The sequence below is a fragment of the Dendropsophus ebraccatus genome, chromosome 1, assembly GCF_027789765.1.
Source record: "Dendropsophus ebraccatus isolate aDenEbr1 chromosome 1, aDenEbr1.pat, whole genome shotgun sequence".
Classification (NCBI taxonomy): domain Eukaryota; kingdom Metazoa; phylum Chordata; class Amphibia; order Anura; family Hylidae; genus Dendropsophus; species Dendropsophus ebraccatus.
The window spans coordinates 224334269-224343993 of NC_091454.1; the positions used below are offsets into that span (position 1 = coordinate 224334269).

The 9725-nt window shown below is 44.3% G+C and overlaps 2 protein-coding genes across 6 annotated transcripts in view; one reads left to right on the forward strand and one right to left on the reverse strand.

The window, feature by feature from the left end:
* Positions 1-6842, forward strand: part of LOC138770541 (uncharacterized) — a 139814-nt gene extending 132972 nt beyond the window's left edge. For all 5 annotated transcript variants that reach the window (XM_069949655.1, XM_069949642.1, XM_069949650.1 and 2 more), the window contains 3 exons: positions 878-1022; positions 3236-3286; positions 3492-6842. In XM_069949655.1, the coding sequence (XP_069805756.1) occupies positions 878-1022; positions 3236-3286; positions 3492-3838 (543 nt within the window). In that variant the 3' untranslated portion in view covers positions 3839-6842. The remainder of the gene's footprint in view (positions 1-877; positions 1023-3235; positions 3287-3491) is intronic.
* A 99-nt stretch (positions 6843-6941) lies between these two features.
* Positions 6942-9725, reverse strand: part of LOC138770560 (NACHT, LRR and PYD domains-containing protein 1b allele 2-like) — a 49909-nt gene continuing 47125 nt past the window's right edge. The window contains exons 9-10 of the mRNA XM_069949668.1: positions 8879-8929; positions 6942-8370 (exon numbers count right to left, since the gene is read on the reverse strand). Coding sequence (XP_069805769.1) covers positions 8075-8370; positions 8879-8929 — 347 coding nt within the window. The 3' untranslated portion in view covers positions 6942-8074. The remainder of the gene's footprint in view (positions 8371-8878; positions 8930-9725) is intronic.

Consider the following 9725-nt stretch of genomic DNA (forward strand, 5'->3'; position numbering starts at 1 on the left):
GAACAATGTCGGTTGATCGTTGCCTTCTATTCCACGGGGCGATTATTGGCTGATAATTGTTCCGTGGAATAGGGCCTTAAGGCTGAGGCGTAGTCAAATATCAGTCCAAGTTCGCTACACAAAGAAATAGCAGTAAATTAGGAGTTCAGGAGCGGATGCTAGACTAGACGCTAGGAGCACAACAATCTGGCAAGGAGGAGGAAGGGGCAAGGCTTGACTTAAATAGGATGTCTAATCGTCTGTTTATATGGAGCGATTATCGTTCGCATTTAAGCAATAATTAGCTCGTGTAAACACGGCTAACAATAAAGTGAGCGAGAAATCGATCATCGTTCTCAAACCGCCGTTGGACGTTCGCTGTAAATTCACAGATCGCTTTGTTTACACAATCTCTCCCAGATTCTCCGTAATGTGTGAGATGGGCTTAAGCGATCTTAAAACGATCGCCAAAACGATTTTTTCTAACGGTTTATCACTTTGTCTAAATGCTGATCGTTAAAAAAAACAAATTGTTTCTTCAAAATTGTTAAACGACCTTCATAATATAGATAAGTTTTATTGCTGTAGGAGCAAGATTGCTCAATAGGTGCAGAACTGCAGGCGTTTTTGTTTTTTTTTCTTTTACAATTTGGAAAGAAACATTGTTTTTCAGCACGTTTTATGAGAAAATTAAGAATGTCATTAAAAATTTCAAATTTGTCACGCAAAAAATAAGCCCTCATATGACTCAAATAAGGTCAAGATCTTTTACGTGGAAAGGGTTATAGCTGAGCACCGCTGGACAGTTGGACTGGACCGGAGTGTATTTCTAGTGTATTTCACTTTGGTAAATGTGCTTCACAAATCACTAAGTGTCGGTTTATTGTCTGTATTGTAGACGCTGGACTTTGAGGGTCACTTCCACTCAGAAATCTTTAGCTTCACAGAAATCAGCATGGAGGGAAAGACAAACACAAAAGTGAAGTTGTCTGTACATCCGGAGGATGAGGATATTACGGTGTGGGAAGCCGTGGTGTCTGCAGGTAATGACGGAGAACTTGTGTTACTGTATTAATGGCCGCCATGCTGAATGATCATAGATAATTACCAGTGATAGAAACACATGAAAGGCCCTATTCCACAGAACGATTATCGTCCGTATTCGGCCGATACGGACGATAATCGTCCCGTGGAAGAGTGCAACGATCAGCCGACATCGTTCATGCCGGCCGAAGATGACGTTTGGCACAAGATGGCGGACGCGTGTCGGCACGGATCAGGTATGTATAATGCACTACACTTCCGGGTACACGGGTGGGGGTGGTGGGACACGGGGAAGGGGGCCATTCACAGACATAACATACATTACAAAGTTCTATAACTTTGTAATGTGTGTTATTCTGTGAATAATTTTTTACTGCCGCACTACCCCTTTAATCCTGAATTAAAGTGACTCTGTACCCACAATGTGACCCTCCCAAACCGCTTGTACCTTCGGATAGCGGCTTTTAATCCAAGATCTGTCCTGCAGTCCGTTTGGCAGGTGATGCATTTATTGTCATAACAAATTACTTTTAAAATTGCAGCTCCGTGCCCTACGGGAGTATCTGTGCCCTAACTTTGCACCACCCCTCCGTCCCTCCTCACCGCCCTCCTCATCATTAGGAATGCTCCAGGCAGATTGTCTCCTATTCCCCACCTGTGTTACCACAGCACATGGGCTGGATCATTAAGACACCTGTGCAATGTTCAAACAGGAGTAAATGTTCCTTTGGCATTCCTAATGATGAAGAGGGTGGGGAGGAGGGACGGAGGGGGTGGTGCACAGATACGCCCGTAGGGCACGGAGCTGCAATTTTAAAAGTAATTTTTATGACAATAACTGCATCACCTGCCAAACGGACCGCAGGACAGATCTTGGATTAAAAGCAGCTATCCGAAGGTACAAGTGGTTTGGGGGGGGGGGGGGGGGGGCAGATTGTGGATACAGAGTCACTTTAAAGCCTGGCAGTTCTTTTATATTTAAATATTTACTGTGAAAATGCAGTTTATATACGGTTTTTGTCACTTTAATCACACATTCTAACCTGAAACTTTTTTTAGAGAAGTTTTTTGTGTCACTTTTGCATACAGTCTGTTTAAATGGGTACCAGTTTTGTTTGTTTTTTTAAATAAAAATAAAATAATTGTTGTAAAAAAGGTTTTACCGTATTTTCCGCTTTATAAGACGCACCTTATGATAGGACGCACCTAAATTTTAGAGCAGGAAAAATGGGAAAAAGCTTTTGCTGTATATTACTATGGGCAAAATGTATCAGGTTGTTCTGGGAGCAGTGGAGCAAGGGAGTTAACCCTCAATGAGCTGTAAAAGGCTATAGGTAATTGAATGTTAACTCACTGGCACCACTGCTCCCAGAACACCACTTGTGCTGGGTAGCTTACTAGAGGGTGAGGGTGGGAGGTAGGGTGGATGTGGAGGGTGGGGGTGGGAAGGGAGACCACCATGGGCACGTATTAGAAAAAAAAAATAAAATCCTGCACAGATATGAGATACAAGTGTCAGCTGAAGCAGCAGCTGCTGTCAGATCATTGCAGCCGCTGCAGAACATCCACTCACCCACTGCGACGATCTGTCAGTGGCTGCTTCAGCCAACACTTGTTTTTTCTCTTATCTCATGCTGCGCTGCCAGTGATGGCTGGAGGAGTCTTCCCTAGACTGGAGCAGGCGGCCGGGCATGTCCCCAGCGGCGGGAGGTGCAGCTTTTTAAACTTGCCGCCGGATGCTGCCCAACCAATGAGCAGCGGCAGCAGGCACTGTAGGCCGGACATGTGGCTGGAGGACAGCTTCCGGGGCTGGGGTATGTTGGCGGCCATGTCCCCACTGTGACGGCAATTGCCGAAGGCTGATCGGCAGGTGGGCGGCTGGAGGAGTGCTTCCGGGGCTGGGACAGGCTGTCGGCACCTTCCCCCACGCTTGGGAGAGTCCACAGCGGCATACCGGCATTCGGGCCCGGCATGTTCGCTTTATAAGACGCACTTAGGGGGGGGGGAAAGTGCGTCTTATAAAGCGAAAAATACGGTATATCACTTTCGCACACTGTTTTATTTTTAAATGCAAGCCTTAGGGCACTTAGACAGCATTATACACACGCTTAGCAGCTCTTACCTGCAGGAATAGTCGCTTCATTGGTTCATTCCTATATTTTCTGCATAGACATTAACAATATGCTTATAATGCTTTTCTATTTTGATTCAGTGGAAATGTTGGCGTCACCATCCACCATGACAAGGCTAACAAATCAACCAGGTATGTTCTGACTTCCTACTGTATATAAAGGATTATAGGACGGACATGCAAGTTCTCCATTAGTGACCGTCCTCTCGATGGGAGGAAATAAAGCTCATATATTGTCACTGGTGGGGAGCAAATTTTTTATTTCTATTATGGGTATATATACCCATATATACCCATAACACATATATAATACATATCTATATATTTCTTATAACAGGAGGATGCCGGCTTCCCCCGGAACAGAGTGTCCATTTCCTGGACGAGCACCGTGCAGATCTGATCCGTATGATCTCTGAGGTGAACTCGGTTCTTGATGATCTCCAATCCCCTACTCTTTTATCTAATGAACATTGTGCGACTGTTCGAAGCCAAATGACCAATCCAGAGAAGATGAGGAAGCTTTATGACTATATAACAGCCTGGGGGAATGACGACAAAGACAAAGTCTACAACGCTCTTAGGAAACATAACTATCCCGTCATCAAGAAGCTACAGAATGAAGTCCCAGCAGATGACAATAAACCAGAAGCAAAGGCCGGTCGCTTAAGATGCATCCTCAACTGAAAGGCCAATATTTTAATGTTTTATTACTATCTGCATTGAACAAGTTTAATGTCCTCCCAGACTAAATCCTCATTGCCAGCACCATACAAGTAGTAGGAAAACTAGGCAAATGTAACTATAGGCTATCCCATCTGATGTACAGAAGCTACTGTAGCAGAAATTTCTGACAATGATAGAAAGGTGTCACAGCACACATGGCATCACAGCTTGCTGGTTATGGGACTGTGGAGTAACAGACTGGTCAGAGTGCCCATGCTGACTGCTGTGCCCAGGGTGCCATGCTATCACCACTGAAGGTGCCTACAATGGGAATATAAGCACCATCTGTAAATCACATTTTCTCCTGAATTATGTGGATGGCGGAGCGCCTGTTCTCCACTTATCTGGGGAAGAGATGACACCAGGATGCATTATGGGAAGAATTCAAGGCAGTGAATTGCCCTCCTCCCTCTCTCAGGGAAGTCACGATCAGTGACATAAGATGTGGAGAGCCAGGACCTCTGAGGAAAGCGTGATGAGCCATGGACCTTTACACTTACCTACCTCTTACCGCATTATGGGTGATATTTTCATTATTGTGACTCTTATTTGGAAACTTATTTTATTTTTCTTGTATTTCCAATTTTTTTCCCCCCATAAGTTGTTTATTTGTACATATGGTATAAAGGGTTTGGCTTTGTAAGTGGTTTATTGTTATCAGTAAGACATTCCAGGCCTGAGACCGTCATCAGATGCAACATACTAGTTTACATGTGCATAGCATTTGTATATAAGGTATAATATAATTATAATAGCATAAAAAAAACAGATATGAAATGGTAGACAACAGCAGCCCCCAACCTTTTCTTTGCACCAAGGACCAGTTTAATGCAAGACAATTTTGACATTTATTTATATCCAGTGACTTACAGGTGACGTCTTCTGTGATTGGAGTCCTTAAAGAGAATGCAAGGTCCCTTAAGAAGTTGCTTAAAGGAGAACTATCAGCAGGTTAGATAAATCTATGTAGTTTTAATGTAGTGCTCCCTACGGTAAGCTCACTCGGAGCACTGTCCTGCCTTCAGAGCACTGATCTGGCTGTACCCAGCTGGCCCACTCATCCATGCCCCTTGCACTATGGAGGGCTAACCTGCTGATAGGTCCCCTTTAAGCCAATGAACCCCACTGCCTACTGCTAGGTTCCCTTCGCATAATTCTTAGGGTAGCTCTGCCCAGTCGTTGAAACCTGAGGGCCTGTACTATTGGACTTCATAGCCATGAGTACAGTTTATTCCTTCTATTTAAAGCATTGCCCTAACTACAGCCAGGGTTGTTAGAATACCCCCAGCAGGTCCCTTTTCCTACACTATATAGACAGCAGATGGCTGAAGGGCCTCACTGCCATTGGTACCAATATAAAGCTCACAGCTTTAGTGGCATTTCATTTATGGTTCTTGGACCTTCTAGTAAAATACTCTGGGGATGGGGTGTGTAAGAATTGTTACCCTCATAAACCTCTATTATATTGAAATCCACATAATTTGTTTCAGATTATTCTTATTTATTTTGTACATTAATTTTTACCACAATTAGATAATTTACCGCTAATTAGATAATCTGAAGCAGCTGTCAAAGATGACAGATGCCTCCGATTACCGGATTCAGCCGTTCCCTGGTGTCTAGTGGGGGAGATCGCTCCTCGAGCGATCTCCGTTACTGAAGCCGGCCGGGGACCGCTCCAAGATGGCGCCGTCCCCGGCTCGGCACTCGTTTGTTTTCGGCTGCAGCAGCCGAAAGCAAACGAGTGCCGATCTCATTGATCTTTGCTGTATAAGTATACAGCAAAGATCTCAATGAGAGATTAAAGTGTATATACTAGAAGTCCCCCAGGGGGGGAATAACCCTAACCCCAGGGGGGGGAATAACCCTAACCCCAGGGGGGGGAATAACCCTAACCCCAGGGGGGGAATAACCCTAACCCCAGGGGAGGAAATAACCCTAACCCCAGGGGGTATAACCCTAACCCCAGGGGGGAATAACCGTAACCCTAGGGGGGCTTCTAGTATATGTGTAAAAAAATAAATAAAGTGTTGTTATCAATAAAAAGCCCCCTCCCCTAATAAAAGTAAAAGTAAATAAATAAACAAACATGTTTGGTATCGCCGCGTGTGTAATCGCCCGAACTATTAATCACATTCCTGATCTCGCACGGTAAACTGCGTAAGCGCAAAAATATCCCAAAGTGCAAAATTGGGCATTTTTGGTCGCATCAAATCCAGAAAAATTTTAATAAAAAGTGATCAAAAAGTCGTTTATGCGCAATCAAGGTACCGATAGAAAGAACACGTCATGGCGCAAAAAATGACACCTGCCCCATAGACCAAAGGATAAAAGCGCTATAAGCCTGGGAATAGAGCGATTTTAAGGGACATATATTTGTTAACAATGTACTTAAAAAGCGCTGCCTATATTATATTGTTTGCACAACCCAATATAGATGTTAATTTAGGTTGCTGGAGCTGCGTGTCAGATTCCTGTTACCTGTAATCAGTAAATTGGAGATATTCTGTGTAAAAATGTGGCTGATGGCGCTGCTGTGTGAGTGCAGCAACTAGAGGAATAGATGACTCTGCTAGATGGATACCCTGTGTAGCCGGATGAAACAAACAGTTGTATTAGTATACACTAATGTCTCTCTATGTTTGCTGGCCCTCTTCCTATGTTATGTGATGGTATATATGCAAGTGGACTGTCAAGCAGTCCAAAAACGTTCCTCTGCCCTGTTTGTATCCACGCAGTGATGGTCGGTGTTTACAAATAATACGATATATGGGTATCACTCACCCAGCAGTGTGGTTTGTCTTAATGTTCTCCACATTGGATGAAATCAGCTCCCGGATATCCGAGTAGTATTCGGCTGTCTGAGTCCTCGAAAATATAGTATAAGGGGGGGTCGCGTTCTGGTCGGTAATGCTCCTCTCTCCCACTGCAGAACTTTGAATAGAGTCCTTCAGATTCCAACGTGACGTCACGTCTCCTAAGGAAGCCTGGAATGGTCAAACAAGGTTGTTTGACCATTCCAGGCTTCCTTAGGAGACGTGACGTCACGTTGGAATCTGAAGGACTCTATTCAAAGCTGCGCCTGTGTTATCCTTGATCGTAAATTAACGTCGCTGCAGCTTTGTGCAGCAACGTTAATTTGCAGCAACGTTACTTTACAGTGCAGCGGTGGGAGGAGGTTAAGTTTTATATGTTTATGTTATGTGCTTAGTTTTTCTGGAAATCTACAGTCCTCATATGCTGCAGACATCTACACACCAGCTGGATTACCTCTACAGGCGACTTTTATGATGGAACACATGGCTATATGTGGAATATTTATGTAAACTCATGATTGTCTGTCATGCGACTGTACCTAGTACTTAGATTGTATGTCTGCACTTAATTTTTGAAAATTTAATAAAGAATTTGGTAAGTTCGCCATCAGCTTTCTGGCTTTGTTACTTACTAACAGCACTTAGATTTCTCCAAGCTTCTAATAGTTCCCTTAAGTTGTTTTTTGTAGTCCAAAATAAGACATTTCCTCAACTTCTGTCCGAGTTCAGTAAGGTCAGAGGTGATTCCCAGTATGGTCTGAGGTGAAGTCAAAACAATTCAATTTTTTAGGTTTGATGGATGTTCTACCTCTTTTGCTCGTGGTGATGTTGTTAGGAGGCTGATGGACATGCAGACGAGATGGTTAGTGTCGATGAGGAGGTCACCAGTGACTGTAAGCTGCTTGGAACGTGGGAGCTGAATAAACATGCAGCCATTCATTTCAGCAGCCAAGCCACACACCCAGCTGGAGAGGTTTTCTATAGGGATTTGCTTCTGCTCTGGACAGTTCCTGACACGAACAGAGGTGGCAGCAGAGAGCACGGTGTCAGACTGGAAAGAATATACCATTTCCTGCAGAGCATACAGCAGCTCATAAGTACTGGAAGACTAGAGATTTTTAAAAAGTAATCAGACAGCAGTTAATTTTAAAACTTTTTTTTTCTCCGGAGTATCCCTTTAATGCTCACAACATACCTGACCTGTCACATGTGTTTGAGGAGTAAAAAAAATTATATGACTTACTGTATTTGCATTATTCACCAGTTTTCCTGGCGGGTGTCCCTGAGGTAGTGGGTGTAGACTAGCGGCTTTGTTTCTTATTCATACTATATTGCTGTTCCTCATATATACTATATCTGTACAGTCTGTACATAAGAGCTCTTACAGCTCTATGGTGTCTCTACTCTCCAGATCTCTGATAAGAGGATTATTGTATTCCCTTAGAGCTTCATATAACTTGTCCTTGTCCCTGGGACCCCATGCTCTCGTGTAGTCATACAGCTGCCTCATCGCCTCTTGCTGAGGTCTCATACTTTGCACAGTCCCATACTGCTCCGTTGTCAGCAGTCTCTCCTCCAGGAGGACATCAAGGATTGAATTGATACCCCCCATCCTTTCTATTAGAGCTCTTCTGTGTCTGTCCACAAAGTGCTCCGCAGTGGGATGGGCACCTGCAACTATAAAGTAGAATGTATTAGTTCAGTTTATCATTCTATGAGGCACTGCATAACAATGGCCGTTGCTTAGCAGAACACAGGCAGCTGTTTTTATATTCATGCGGCCGTCCGAGCTTTCGTAGCTCCGGGAACATTTATATCCATACAGCCACACATTTGAGACCTGATACAATCAGGAGATATAGCCGGCGAGAGAGCGCGGCCGTGCCATCCACTCCCCGCTGTATCTCCTAATCGGCTAATTCCAACAACGTCTATGAGGCTACATTGTCAAAAATAGCGTTCAGCCAGGGGGTGTATCACACGCCCGCTGCTCTCTCTCCCCGGCTATCTCCTGATTGCAGCAGGTGTCAGCAGTCAGACCCACTGCGATCCTTAATATCAAGAATAAAAATCAGGTTCCTGAAATAAAAGTTTTTTTTTATATTGTATCTGTATATGATTTGTAACAACTTTTGTTCTCACAATTGTTTAGACCTTAACAGAATTATATAGAACATTCCGATACCTTTATGGAGTTTAAGCCGAGAGAGCGACTGTGCAATGGTCTTCATGTCATCTGCAATATACATACAAAGGATTAATAGATAGATAGGAGATAGATAAATAGATTGATAGACATTCAAAAGAGAATCCAAAGCACTCCAGAGAATTCATGTGCAAAGGTGAGATTTATTCCATAGGTAAATCAAAGAGCGAAGTGCAGCGTACCAAACCAGGGGCAACGGTTCACCATGAGCACTCACAGTCACATGATGCAGCCATGTGATTGCCATAGGCCCAGGCAGCATAATGGCTCTGACCACAAGAGGCCGCTCCCTCCTCCAGAGCATGACTGATGGCATTTGAGAGCTTTAAGAGCAGAATTACCTATAGGGGATGTCTACATAGAGCGGCCTACCTACAGGGGGACTACTTACTTGGGGGATATTATTGACTGGGGACTACCTACTTGGGGGGATGCCTACTTTACTTTGCCTACTTTGGGGATATTATTTACTAAGGAGGAGGCAACTACCGCAGGACTACCTTTACTGAGGATATTATTTACTGGGGGTATGTGTGTGTGGGGGGGGGGCAACTACTGCCTACATGGTGGATTGGTAGATATACTTTACTTGGGAATATTAACTAGAGATGAGGGAGCCTGCCGAGGTTCGGGTTCCTATGAACCTGAACTCTCGGTTTCTGACTGCCGCTCTCTGCCTGCTCCGTGGAGAGGGTGGATACAGCCTGAGGACCGCCTGGAAAACTGGCATGGCTATGGCTGTATCCCAGTTTTCCAGGCGGTCCTCAGGCTGTATCCACCCTCTCCACGGAGCGGGCAGAGAGCGGCAGTCAGAAGCCGAGAGTTC